We start from the raw sequence: 14,027 nt of genomic DNA on the forward strand, positions 1-14,027 counted from the left end.
GGCCACAGCAGATTTTTAGGGCAGAGAAAATACTCTATATGATAGTATAATAATGGATATATGTCATCACATAATTGTTCAAACCCACAGAATGTACAAGAGAGAACCGTAACATAAACTAAGGACTCTGGATGATTATGGTATGTCAGTGTAAATTCATTTTTGGTAAATTATCAACTATTTTGATGAGTGATGTTGATAAAGGGTGAGGCTCTGTATGTGTGGAGTCAGGGTATATATGGAAAGTATATGTATATCTCTCTCACTGTTGTAAAATTAAAACTGCTCTAAAAAATAAAGTCTTAAAAATTTTTTTTAAATAAAGTTGCTTTCTTTAAAAAAAAAAAAAAAAGGCATATTAGAGGGTACTTGAATGGTCTTTACCGGGCAAGATGAAGCAGGACTATTTTTTACATTGTAAACACATTATTTTGACTAATCTAAAATATTGGTATGAACTACTTGCAATCTAAAGTCCAAAAGCAACTTATTTTGATAACGCTTCCAGGGGTGCCTGGGTGGCTCAGTCCGACTTCAACTCAGGGCATGATCTCACTGTTTGTGGGCTCGAGCCCCGCGATGGGCTCTGTGCTGACAGCTCAGAGCCTGGGCCCTGCCTCAGATTCTGTGTCTTCATCTCACTCTGCTCCTCCCCCAATCATGCTCTGTGTCTCTCTCTCAAAAAAAAATAAACATTAAAAAAAATTTTTTTTAAAAAGGAAAATACTTCCATCTGATCTTTCATTCAGTAAGGACAAAGAGGACTGTGTGAAGCTAGCTTGCCTGCTTCCTTTGCCATCAGGCAGCTCATACAGCACCCATTCACATCACATGATACCTTTAACAGACTGTGCTCCCCAGTATTTGCTGCATACGTCCATGTAAGCTGTCTGGTACCAGTAGGATCCGCCCAGGCAAAAAGTCGAGCTTGTCCTGGCAGCAAGTGTACTTCTTCCTGTGAGCCACTGAAACACAACGGCCAGAGGGAAGATTAAAATATCCAAGCCTTGAGATACCCAGACCTGTGGTTTACAGAGAGGGGACTGGCAGAAAAATCTTATAAAATTGCCTTTGTTAATCAACAGAACCCTGCCTAACAATAAGTACCCTAAAATGTCCAACAAACTAATGGTTTTAAAGCTTGAGGGAATGGAATTTGCCTTTCTGAAGCTGCAGTACACGCCAAATTGATCGAGGCAATATAACAGCAATGGAATTCATTAAGGGAGACAGATTGGTACATCCGAGTCCACCTGTAGAAAAAAGCTATAAATAGTAAGTTCTTTGGCAGCAGCAGAACTCCACTCAGTGCTTAAATTTAAGTTTTTTAATCACACACAATTAGATAACAAACATGAGTCTCAGGAAAAAAGAAATTAGGTCCATACTGCTGTTACTCACAGTGATCTGTGGATAAGCAGCATCAACATCACCTGGAGCTTCCTGAAAGTGCAAAATCCTGGGCCCCGCCTAAAACCTACTAAATCAGAATCTGTACTTTAACAATGTTTAAGAAGTGTTAGTCCATATCACAAAAAACTTTCCAGAGAACTAAAAAGAAAAAAAAAAATTAACCCAATTAGGTTTCAATCCCATTCTGTGCTTTTAGATCTCTCAGTGAGGGGTGGGAGTGAGTAGCTCAGTAGTTAAGGGTCAGGTTCTTGCTTTTAGTTCAGGTCATGATCTCACTGTTCTGGAGATCCAGCCCTGATCCAGCCCCGCACAGGGCTGTAGAGCTCAATGGAGCCTGCTTGGGATTCTCTCTTTCTCTCTCTCTCTCTGCCCCTCTCCTGCTTGTGTGCACATGCATGTGTTTTAAAAATTTTTTAAAAACTAAAAAAATTCTCTCAGTGGATTCAAGCCAGAAGACTTAAAAATAGGTAAATCTGGGGGCGCCTGGGTGGCTCAGTCGGTTAAGCGTCCGACTTCAGCTCAGGTCATGATCTCGCGGTTCGTGAGTTCGAGCCCCATGTCGGGCTCTGGGCTGATGGCTCAGAGCCTGGAGCCTGCTTCCGATTCTGTGTCTCCCTCTCTCTCTGCCCCTCCCCCGTTCATGCTCTGTCTCTCTCTGTCCCAAAAATAAATAAATGTTAAAAAAAAAAATTAAAAAAAAAAAAAAGGTAAATCTGAGGGCGCTTGGGTGGCTCAGTCGGTTAAGCGTCAGCTCAGGTCATGATCTCACGGTTCATGACTTCAAGCCCCGCTTTGGACTCTGTGCTGATAGCTCAGAGCCTGGAGCCTGCTTCAGATTTTGTGTCTCCCTCTCTCTCTGCCCCTGCCCTGCTGACTCTCTGTCTCTCTCAAAAAGTGAATAAACATTAAAAAAATATATATTAAAAAAAATACGTAAATCTGCAAGGCATTATTTTATATAAAATAATTCTCTATATAAAAATAACCTTATGTATATACAAGATTTTACACATATATAAAATAATGCCTTGCAGATTTATAGCAATAATTCCTGGCAAATATACAACATACATTGTCAGGGTGTAAAACTGTTATATCATTATATAACGGCATCATCCAAACCAAATGACAGGACAAGCGAGAACAACAAAATTCGTATCATCCCACACTTACATTCAACACCACTATCTACTTATTGTCCTCTCATTTAATCTACCACCTCTATTGGGAACAAAAGCAAACAAACAACAACAACAAAGCATTACCAGATTATAAAAGAATAATAATGCTCAAAGAGGTTCACAGTTCCTCATACGCAATTCTGAAATTGTAAAGGCTCTTATCAGTTTGGTGTCAAAAGTCATTTGGCTAAAAAAATGGCTCTGAGTTGATGCGAGACTATTAGTTTTTATTTATCCCACTTGGTATGAATATTTATAAGTTTTGCTGCAGGAATATTTTTTTTAATACGAAATTTATTGTCAAATTGGTTTCCATACAACACCCATTGCTCATCCCAGCAGGTGCAGGAATATTAATGTATTGGACAACAGAGAACTGCTCCACACCTGCTGGGGGTATTATAATAAACAGCATGTGTTCCACATTACCTTTCTAAAATCAGAAAACGTGTGGAATGTGAAACTCATCTACACTCCAAGTGTTTCCCAGAAAAGACTATGGGCCAGTAAAAAGCAAACGAGATTTTCCATGTAGCTTTTTTTTCATACCTCTGTTTGTAGGTGAGGACGTCCTGTGGTGTGTGGTTTATTATTAGAGCAGGCGCAGATCCTTCATGGTAATCAGAAAACGTTATGACAGTTGAATGTTCAGCAGTGTTTACATCCACCAAGATACCTCCATTCTATTGCAGAAAAAAACTTGTTTGAAGTATTGGTTTAACTTGCAGTGACATTTGGAATTGCAGTCAGTTACGGAGACACAAAAAGGTTGTGTTCTTATATACTTAATGAAGAGCACACTGGCTCTCTGATCTCTTACAAATACATGGACAGCATGAGATATATATTAGCACCTTCACATAATTACCAGATTTTATAGCATCTTCAATAAAATATTTTAAAGCAAATTTTCAAAACCAAAGATGTTTTATTATAAAACATGAAAACATACCAGCTCTTCCAAGCTCAATAAAGTGCCATTATCCTGTCGGTTATAAAAAAACGGTTTGGAGGAACCTTCACAGCCCACCACTCTCACACAAAGTTTGCCTGACAAATTTTCAGGCCAAAAGGGAAGGCACTAAAAATACAAAAGTTAGTATCAGTCTTAAAACAGTACTGCGGTATCAATAAGATAATCGCTACTTAAGTTTTTAATTCTAAATCTGACCATGATACAATTATTACTACACTTGTTTCTTAAAATATTTCCTCATCTCATGTTAAAGTTATTGACAATATAAGGACTATTTATGAAACCAAAGAAACTCCATCAGAAGAATACAGATTTAGTAGTCTTCATGTACTTATGAAAAAATTACAAATGAGAAACTAGAGTTTACTGATTAAGAATGACTCAAGTATCTTGAATATTTAAAACCTATAATCTTAATAACATTTGCTTTTGTGCATACTCCATTTTAATTGCTTAATGCACTATGAATTCTTTCATAGCATATCTTTTCCTAGATAAACTAGAAACACAATTGAAGGCAGTGAAAAGAACACCACCGACCTCGTTGGAAGTCCTGACATTATCTTCGTGTTTGATCTTAATAAAATTATATACCTCAATGAGCCTTATCTGTGAAACTGAGGTTTTAGTTACTAACATAATACAAAGTGCCCTTCTGTTATAGAGCAGTAAGTGAATTCCATTTCTGAATAAAAATGATACTGTTATCAAACCCCCATCAATGATAATGAGCATTTATTTGTTGCCAAGTGTACAGAAATCATTCTAACTGACTTGGAAAGCCCATGTCTCTCAGAGCTCTAAATTTGTTTGCACTATAACTAGAATCCTTCCTCTTAAGCTTCGTGCTAAGGTTTTAAAAATATATATAACTTTGTTTTTGAGACATACAGAAGAATGGTTCTATCCTTAAGGTCAACTGGTTTGGTTGAAAACTCACACAAATTCAAGCACTAATGCTCATCTTTGCACCTGTCCTCTTCTACACTCTTTCCCTCACTCTGTTCATCTCCTAAAATCTTATTGAGCCTGTGAAGTTTAGTTTAACTCTCACCTCTTCTATGAAACATTCCTTTTGCTCTTGGCCACAATGATCGTGACTTCCAAAGACTTCACCAATCTTAGAAAAGTATGAGATTTTAACTTCCTTCTTGGTAAAGTGAGGGGGTCGAATTTTAGCAGAATTTTCAAGGAAACTTGAAATTTTACAGAAATTCTACAACCACCTATAACTTAGCATACACCATCTTTTTTCCCACATGTGAATTTATATGAGTCTTAAGCCCTCCAACAGCATTATATACTTCTTGAACACAGAGGCACTAACCTGACTATTGAGACAATTCATAGTACGTCATCTTAATGTACTTTTCACAGTACACATCCATGTTCTATACATACAGGAAGAACTACAGCCTGAGTGTCAACCCTCTAGACTGGCTAGTGATAAATATTACCAGTAAATTTCTTCTTCTTTTTTTAAACATGTGATTATGGAAAAAAAAAAAAAGTCAAAGCTGGCTGTCATGTTTTAATACACAAATACTGTAGCAAAGTGAGGGTAACACAAAAGTATATGCAATTCTTATTTATCTGTCTATATCTATTTGTACATTTCAGAAGCCAGTCATAGTGAAGGAAAACTTTACCTCTGAAGAAGCAATATAGTTCCACTTATTAGTTGGCATTGAGCCATCAGACGCAATTTCACCAACTTCTAGTTCTAATGATGACTTGTTTGCAATGGTACAAAAGGGAGTCAGGGTAACTATTCGTGTAAGATTAAAACTGCTCATTTTGATGCTAACACCAACCTGTGTAAAGGAACAAACTTCTTTGAAATGATACACACACCCCATTCACATAAAGATTTCTTAAGATATTTTAAAATAACGCCTGTAAATAAAGTAACTACTAAGCCATATTCAACTACTGATTATCTTCTCACTAAGAAAAATTTTGGTTCCTTAGTTTGGCTCCATCAGAAATCAATTCAAGAAATATCAAACGGTAATTTAACTAATGATGACTGTTATAACATATTTAGTTTAGCTGTATTCTTTATTTTTTTAACATTCCAAACATAAACTGTTTTATAATTAGTGTAGAGGCTCAAGTTTTGCTGCTTTATCATCTCTCTGTTAATAAATTGAGATAAAAGTTTCAAAGTGGCAATTACAACACGTCAACTGACCTCAGGTTACTCAAATTTTCAGTCAAATCTAAGATTTAAGAAACATCTGGCAGGGAGTAGTGTGGAATGAGAATTCTTGTATACTCTGAATATTTACAAGTTGCTGACGTGGATGGATTCAACTCACTTCTTAAACTTTGATAAACGTAGGTCTTGTCCTGATACTAGTAGCCAAAGAAATTTATAGAGATAACAGTCCTGTACATAATACTTTGAATTCAAATTTCTGTACCCCTTAGAACCTAGCTGGTTAACGGAGCTGAAGAAAATGTGAACGAAGTCAAGGGTGAATAAGCAAGCAAAATCTTACCAGGTATTCCATACTGTTGGCAGGACACTTCACACATCCGTAACTTCCCACTGTATCCAATGAAAAACCATTGGACCAGGCGCTAGTAGAAATTTTTAATTGTACCTACAACAGAGAACACATAACCATCATATAAGAAACCTAAAACACTACATTAATTTTATTTGAGGGAAAGATACTATTCTATTAGAAATTTATTTAGTATCATAGGACACAGAAAAAAATAGTCAAAGGCATACTACCAATGGGTCAGAGAACCACAGATATTCTAGAGGCCAATAAAATAAATGCAGAGCTCTGATCTTCCCATTCATCTATGCAATGAGTTTAGTGAATTTAAAGATGTATGCCAATGAGACCCTCTGTTGTTTAAAAAGAAAAGCTTAACATAAAATAATATTTTCCAGTGTTAGACTTAAGATAATGAGCCAACAAATTCTTAAAAGTTTTAAAACATAAAGAATTTATGCCTTTAACATTACTTATCAAATGCTAAATGAAAGGCATCATGGTCAGCAGAATGGAAGACAGCAGGACACAGTTCCTGTCTTCAGTGAGCTCCAACTAAACAGGGAGGTGGGAAACACATACTAATAATTATGATACAAGAATGAATGAGATTAAGAGCTACCGGACTAGTACAAAATGCTACCAAGGTGAGACGGTAAAAAGTTTACTTCTGGCTATGAGATTTAGATAAAGTTTTATAGAAGAGATCTAACTGCTCTCCTCCATTGAGATTATAAAAAACCTGAGGACAACCACAGGTAAGACACATAAACAGGTAAATAAATGCTATGGATTAATCAACACTTTAAGACAACGGTTCTTGAAATGTGGTCCCTGGACCAGCACTGTCAGCATCACCTGGGAATCTGTTATAAATGCAATGTTCAGACCCTACCCAGACCTACTGAATCAAACGTCAGGGGCACAACCCAGAAATGTATTTTAGAAAGCCCTCTAGGTGATTCTAACATGCTCTGAAATTTGAGAACCAATGCTCTAAGAGAACAAGGTTGTACTATCTAGCTCTACTTTAGACTGTTAGAAATCCTTCACACATGTTAGGCCTGAGCTCAATGACAGCCAAGAGATAAACAGCAGGGAACCAGAAAAGATGTGGCAGGCAGGAAAAAGCATAGGGGAAGAGACATTTTAGGCAGAAACTGTAACACAAAGGCCTAGCAGTGAGCACTTAGGATAATATGTGAGAAGCAATTCCATGATAGGAGTCTACAAAGGAATGAAGGGACCAGAGCAGAAAAGACCAGGCTTAGGCAATAGGTTTCTCTCTCAAAGGCTTGGTTTTAGGGCTTCATACATAGAAGGGCTCAGTTCATATAAGCTAAATCCAACTGTTCCACCTTTTGAAATGCCATTACTGGTAAAGCACATAAAGTCAAGCTTTCTACCTGACACTACTAAAATAACAGAAGTAATTTTTTTTCAATGTTTATTTATTTTTGAGAGAGAGAGAGAGAGAGGGCAAGCGCACAAGTGGGGGGGGGGGAGGGGCAGAGAGAGAGGGAGACACAGAATCTGAAGCAGGCTCCAGGTTCCGAGCTGTCAGCACAGAGCCCGACACAGGGCTTGAACTCACGAACTGTGAGATCACGATCTGAGCCGAATTCAAATGCTTAACCGAGCCACCATGGTGCCCCAGAACAGAAGCAATTCTAAAGGCACTGGAGAAAAGGGCAATTCAGCCTTGGGAAACTCTTGCTAATCCTAACATCCCATCTGACTATGCATTCCTTAAAAGTCTCCTTGGACTTCATTCATACCAATGGTGCTTAGCAAACTGGTAAGCATGGATTGAGGGAAGGCTAATGACTCAAAAATTTCCAAACTAGGAATTTATCTAGTTTAACTTGTTATATCAACCAAAACACACCTTATTTTTACTAAAAATATTCTTCTTCTTGAAAGAGAATAAAATAATATCTCTGAAATCAGCTGGATGTTTCACGTGAATATCTTCTGCACGATACTGGAGAACCCGAGAAGTCTTGTTGATTAGCCAATAGGGACTAAAAACAGATAGCACCATCCTGCTGCCAATTCGTCTGACATGTACTGACAAGTCAACTGTCATCATTTCTGCAGAGTCAGGAGAAAAACACACAAGGAAGAATTCGGGAAGCGTATCACATATACGGAAATGTCCGTTCCAGTTTCTGCCCTGGTATTTCATCAGAACTAATTCCATTACTTCTCCACTGATTCTCGAATGGAGAACATCAGCAGCACTGCCTTCTGCTAGCTCATGAGTTTCTGCTGTTCCCTAAAAACAAACAAACAAAAACTAAATTTGCTTAGTGATTTTTTAAAAACTCTGCGGTAACAACATCCATATTTTATGCAAATGCTAATAAATAACGTACCACATTCAGATTAACTGACAAGACTTCAGTGGAGTCCCAGGCTTACATATTATGAATGTTCAATAACCACTAAGGACTACAAAGAAAAATATTATATCACAGCCAAAGGGAGAAACTGTCATTTGGCTATTAGTAAGTCAATGGCCACAGATTTTGAAAAAATAAAGAAATAAATAAAGTCAGATCTAGGCCTAGGATCCAAGGATGGATTCAGGAATGCTGGCTGTTGTCTGTGTCATTAATGAGCCACTTAACCACCTGGCTTCAGCTTCACCCTCTGTTCAAATGCTATGCCTTGTGGTTCCCAAATAAATAAAAGAGGGAAAGTGAGAGCAAACTTCTGACAAACTATCTAAGGGATGTGGAATTGTTTTTAGAATGATTAATAGCCACATAATAAATAGGCTTCGTTTTTGAAAGCTTCTTTTACATAAATACTTTTTAGTTCATTTAATTCATTTTAGCCTTTACAAAGTGAGGGGTGGCTCATTGTCAGATAAAGAAAAGAAATAATTTAAGCTCCAACACTTTCCAGACTTTTGTATTTTAAAATGTTGTGGAATGTAGAATCTAAAAATATTTATCATATGTCATTACTAAAAATGTTGCCCATTATTTATCAGGCTAATTATTTTAAGTTCAAGAGAAACCCGGATCGAATAAGACTATTAACTTTACAATAAAAACTTTAAAATTAACTTTAGAATAAAGTAAGATGAGTGCTTCCTCACTGGCTTTTTTCTATCCATCAGCTAATGGAAGAGATTAATATGGTTCTTATTTCATAGCAGATGCAGCAGAGCTCAGTGGAAGGGAGCAAGGAGCCAAATTACCTCGGTTCAAATCCGAGCTCTACAACTTATTAGCTGTGGGATCTTGGGCCTGTCACTTAATTCTTATGTGACTCAGTTTGTTCCTCTGTAAAATGGGTCTAATAATAGTACCTACACCAGAAGGTTACTGCAAGGATTACATGTATTAATACAGGTAAAGCACATGGTATAGTGTATGCCATATACTAAATGCTGTATCAGTTTTTGCTATTATTAATATTGTTAAAGCATTACAATTATGCTATGTAAAACTACCTCAACTAAAAACATAGTGAAAAAACTAGAATTCACTCTGCAATAATAAAGATCAAACAAAATACAAGAGACATACCTCAAGTAAATATCTTAGAGAGTATGGGAGAAGGTTCCGCAAAGTGAGGGTAGGATAAAGATGGATAATGTAAGCTGGATCCCAATCTTCCTCGTGGCTACATATATAGCTTAATTCATCAGGCAGAGCAACTGTATTGACAATGAGAGGTAAGAAGTTGACTTCTACTGACGGACACTGAAGCATGCATCTGACTTCCCTGCTCCTGTGAAGTTCTTCCTTCCAAGAAATGTAAGTGGTGGATTCTTTGTACCGATTCTCTAAGATACCAGCTGGCTGAATAAATAAATGACATCTAGAAAAAAAAGAAACAGAGTTGGGGAAAAAAGCTTTTATCAAGAACTTAAGAATCTCATTAAATCTTCTTGGTAACTCTACAAGGTAAATACTTATTCCTATTTTTACAGAGGAGGAAAACAAGACTACGAAAGGTAAGAAACCCACCCAAAGTCACATAGCTAACTCAGGGAGGAACTTTCTGGGAAAAAAACAAAAACAAAAACAAAAACAAAACGCTGTGTAAGCAATGACAAGTCAAAAAAAAATAGTAATTTCAATTATAAAGGCAACCTAGTAAAAATAAATTTCAGAAAGTGCTATAACATCAACTATACAGTAAGAAATTTTTCATCTGGTAAATCAATGATTACATAAATGTATTTCTCTAGATGTCTTAAAACTGGCTTTTACACATCTTTAGATAATAAAAATATAAGGTTTTTTCCTGGAATATAGATCCCAATTCATATTTTAAAATATATAGTATGAACCTTTTAAAACTTTGTATTAGTTTTCAAGCATTAGTTTCAAGGAAATAGGTACCTGTATGAATCTAAAGGAACATGGAACTCCTCTTCAGGGCTGGCTACTCCAATGGGCTCCAGCAGCTTAACGTTCTTAACAGATTTATAAATGATGAATGCAATAGAGAAATGATTTTTAATCTGTTGGATAAAAAAGACATACAAGTTGTTTAAAAAGATAACACATGGCCAAAAGAAAAATGTGAGCTGCACACAGTTACTTTTAGATCTAAAAGTTTCAAGCCCAGTGTTAGAAGATATTTTATGGATAATTGAAAAATTTTAGGATATTTAAGTGCTTTACATGAGAAACTTGATGTTTAAGTGGCAGTTGAAAAGTTCTGAGAGAGTCACACGTTCTACACTGATGTTCACTGTTGTGTATAATATGTATTACTCTTTGGAGTTCAGCCATAATATTTTCCCCATTATAACCTCTTTTCAATGCACCATGTGAAAACAGAAAAGGATAGCAAGGGAAATATAAGGAAAAACACTACAACTCTCTTTCCTGGACTACAATGTGATATAGGCTAGAGCTAACAGCAAACTGAGAGAGAACAATGGCCAAAAGTTGAAATCCTTTAATTTTTTTATCTGATGTTCTAAGTAGGAAGAAATGTTCTTTTGATGACCACATAATGAAACCTGTAATAATGCACAGGAAAAGAAAAATGGATAAAGCCTTAAACCTAGAAAAGATTAAGATGCTAAAATCTTTTTCTGGGGAGATCATTCCAGTATTCCTTCAGATATACTTGAAACATACAATCCCAAGTGATATACAAAGAGAATGGAATGTTATCTTATTTGGCAACCACTTATAATTATTAACACTCCCAGTTCTAAATCTTTAAAGAAAGAGGTGAAAATCTTCCTTAATTTTCAACCTAGACCACAACAAAAATGGGCTTTCAAATAACAAAATTGTTTAATCGGACATTTAAAATGAAGACTAGAACAAAAACAAGTTAGATTGGAAATAGCAGCCAATTCAATCTATTACGTATTTCTGAATACTCAGTATTAGCTCAATGTTTTATCATATTCCTATATTCACCAAAATGATTGAAGATTTCTTGTTATACTTCGAGGGACACAATTCACTTTAATGGATTACCTGCAGAGGAGAACGAAGAGTGATTACTTTATTCCCTTCAGTTGCATCAATCTGTACCAAGACTGAGTCAGAATGACTGGCATTGGGATTCCGTACATTATACAATCGCCGTCCGGATCTGGCAACAGGGACTTTTGCAACTTCTGTATATCCATGAGGTACTAAGGCAGAGCATAAGTGAGAAGCATTCCAAATACCAATTTACCTATATTTCTCTCAGACAGAGTACTCATCAGCACCTTAAAATAATACAAGGGAATTCTTCATGGCTGAACATGACAACTACTCAAAATGCTTTTCTGAGACGTAGCAACCAACAAAGAAAGGAAACTAAAGAAACTAAAATAAAAAAAGAATAAAATTTAAAAAAGAAAGGAAACTAGTTATAAAACGTTTTGACTCAAAACAATTTCTCTTCAGGTTTTAAATCAAGAAACAGACCCTTACCTATGGAGAACAAACTGATGGTTACCAGAAGGGAGGTGGGTGGGGGGATGGGTGAAATAGGTGATGGGGAGTAAGGAGGCCATTTGTGATGAACAGCAGGTGCTATATGGAAGTACTGAATCACTATATTGCATGCCTGGAACTAATATCACACTGTATGTTAACTTGGAATCTACATAAACATTAAAATTTCTTAAATCACACAAATTTCAGCTTGTTCCTTATTCTTTCAACTATAGAGCAATAATCACCTTTTCTGTGTAATGGTGATAATTACTGTCAACATTTTATGACTTCTGAATATAGTTCATTTTCCTCTCCTCAATGGACTCACATCCTTTTTGAAGCATGCTACAGACGGCATTATTTAAGGGCACAGAAATAATCTAATTTTCTAAGGTAATTCTAAAATTTAATTGTCTCAAGTTTAGAGGAAGAAAATAAGAGCTTATCAACTATTTGTTTCAAGCCTTTAGAAATATTGTCTCCCAAGGTATCTGCAGCAATATCTTTACATTTTAACAGAAATAAGCCACACAGCTACAATTCCAAAGATGAATATAAAATAAATATAGCATACCAAAGGTGAGAGTGAAGAAAGAGCTTTCCTGACGGCTCAACATAGATAATTTTCCTTGACGTGAAGGTTCCATGCTGGCATATTCCAATTCCAAATGCTGACCAGCATCAACATCATAAACACCACTTTTCTCAAGGGAGCCTATTACTCTGAGATTATGATTGGGCTGCACCTTAATGGGAATGCCTACAGCATTTTTCACTGTAAAAGGAGCCCTATCTTTTAAAGAGTAGTCAAAAGTAGAAGCAGTGCCCTCTGAAAAACCCTGAAAAGGAACATAACATCGCAATAAAATTTTTGCAACATTCAATTTTTTTCCAAAATTAAACATTTTTAAGAAAGTAATTGTGATGACAAACATAAATAATCCATACATGTTTCATTTTAAAATCCCATTTGAAATATTCCAAGAAAAAACCAAACATACTTTGGCTAAATTGTTGAAAACATTCAGGCAACTTTTGGATATGGTTATATTCATTGTGTCTCCCGAAGAAATATGAACTGCTGTTTGTGGCTCAGGAAGAAAAATAAAATCATCTCCTGGAATTAAACTTTTATCTTGGACTGGATTCTTCTTTACCTAGGAGGATAAATAATGTGACACATTTAAGTTATTAGCCATTTAATAACAAAAATTTAAAACTCTCCAAGTGTTAAACTCTCCTAAACTGGTCGCTTCACATTAAGGCTGGTCAAAAGTCTCAGTTTCAAAAACAACCAGTGCTTCGCTTAGACACAGCACAGATCAGCAGTCTTTTTTGCAGTGTGTGGTCAGTGCACGGGGTAATGTTTCGAACTGTGTCACAAAAGCGCTCCAGGTCAGTTACAGTATTTGTTTCTTGTGCATTCCCCAGAGGAAGCTATTTACCCAGTGTCGCCTGACTAATTGGTCCTTATGTGTTGACGCGTAATGGAAGATGACCCTCAAGTCTAAACTGATCCTCACTGGAGGTAATGTGGAATTCTGTTAACACCTACACATAATACGATAGGCTTTCACCAGCCATCAGATTCCACCACAGTTTTTGTTCTAATAGAGCTCAAAGGCCATATACAAAACTATTTGTTAGCCTGTCTATGCCAGAGACAGGTAGATCAGAAATATTACTTCTACTTTACTGAGAAGAAATTGGGACACAGGTTAAGTGGCTTCACAGTTTTAAAATAGGAATCTGCTGAGTCAATTTCAGTGCCTCACACTTCAGGCTACACCAGAGAACTGTAGTGTAGTCACTTGTTAGGGGTATATAATTCATGTTCCTTTTAGTCAAGAAAAATGTGCTTTGGTATCCAGGATTCTGAAGTGCTCTCAAGAAATACCATCAAGAGATAACACACAAAGAATTCATGAACTATAATTCAAGTTTTCTCAAATGTTTTGGTCTCCTAAAATCACTGATGATCTCAAAGAGCTTCATTTATATGGATCAGATCTATGACTATGAAATC

General features: G+C 36.3%; 1 protein-coding gene across 5 annotated transcripts in view; it reads right to left on the reverse strand.

The window, feature by feature from the left end:
* The window catches only part of VPS13C (vacuolar protein sorting 13 homolog C), a 197,697-nt gene that overhangs the window by 40,759 nt on the left and 142,911 nt on the right, over positions 1 to 14,027 (reverse strand). For all 5 annotated transcript variants that reach the window (XR_015252691.1, XR_015252690.1, XR_015252692.1 and 2 more), the window contains 11 exons: positions 13,003 to 13,158; positions 12,576 to 12,840; positions 11,549 to 11,709; positions 10,448 to 10,569; positions 9,626 to 9,920; positions 7,972 to 8,361; positions 6,075 to 6,179; positions 5,220 to 5,384; positions 3,547 to 3,675; positions 3,144 to 3,277; positions 839 to 965 (listed from right to left, as the gene is read on the reverse strand). Coding sequence is in view for 2 of the 5 variants with exons in the window: in XM_086710843.1 (XP_086566969.1) it covers positions 839 to 965; positions 3,144 to 3,277; positions 3,547 to 3,675; positions 5,220 to 5,384; positions 6,075 to 6,179; positions 7,972 to 8,361; positions 9,626 to 9,920; positions 10,448 to 10,569; positions 11,549 to 11,709; positions 12,576 to 12,840; positions 13,003 to 13,158 (2,049 nt within the window). In the remaining 3 variants the exon portion in view is untranslated. The remainder of the gene's footprint in view (positions 1 to 838; positions 966 to 3,143; positions 3,278 to 3,546; positions 3,676 to 5,219; positions 5,385 to 6,074; positions 6,180 to 7,971; positions 8,362 to 9,625; positions 9,921 to 10,447; positions 10,570 to 11,548; positions 11,710 to 12,575; positions 12,841 to 13,002; positions 13,159 to 14,027) is intronic.

This window comes from Puma concolor, chromosome B3, assembly GCF_028749965.1.
Source record: "Puma concolor isolate L17-30 chromosome B3, mPumCon1.1.hap2, whole genome shotgun sequence".
In the NCBI taxonomy this organism is placed as follows: Eukaryota; Metazoa; Chordata; class Mammalia; order Carnivora; family Felidae; genus Puma; species Puma concolor.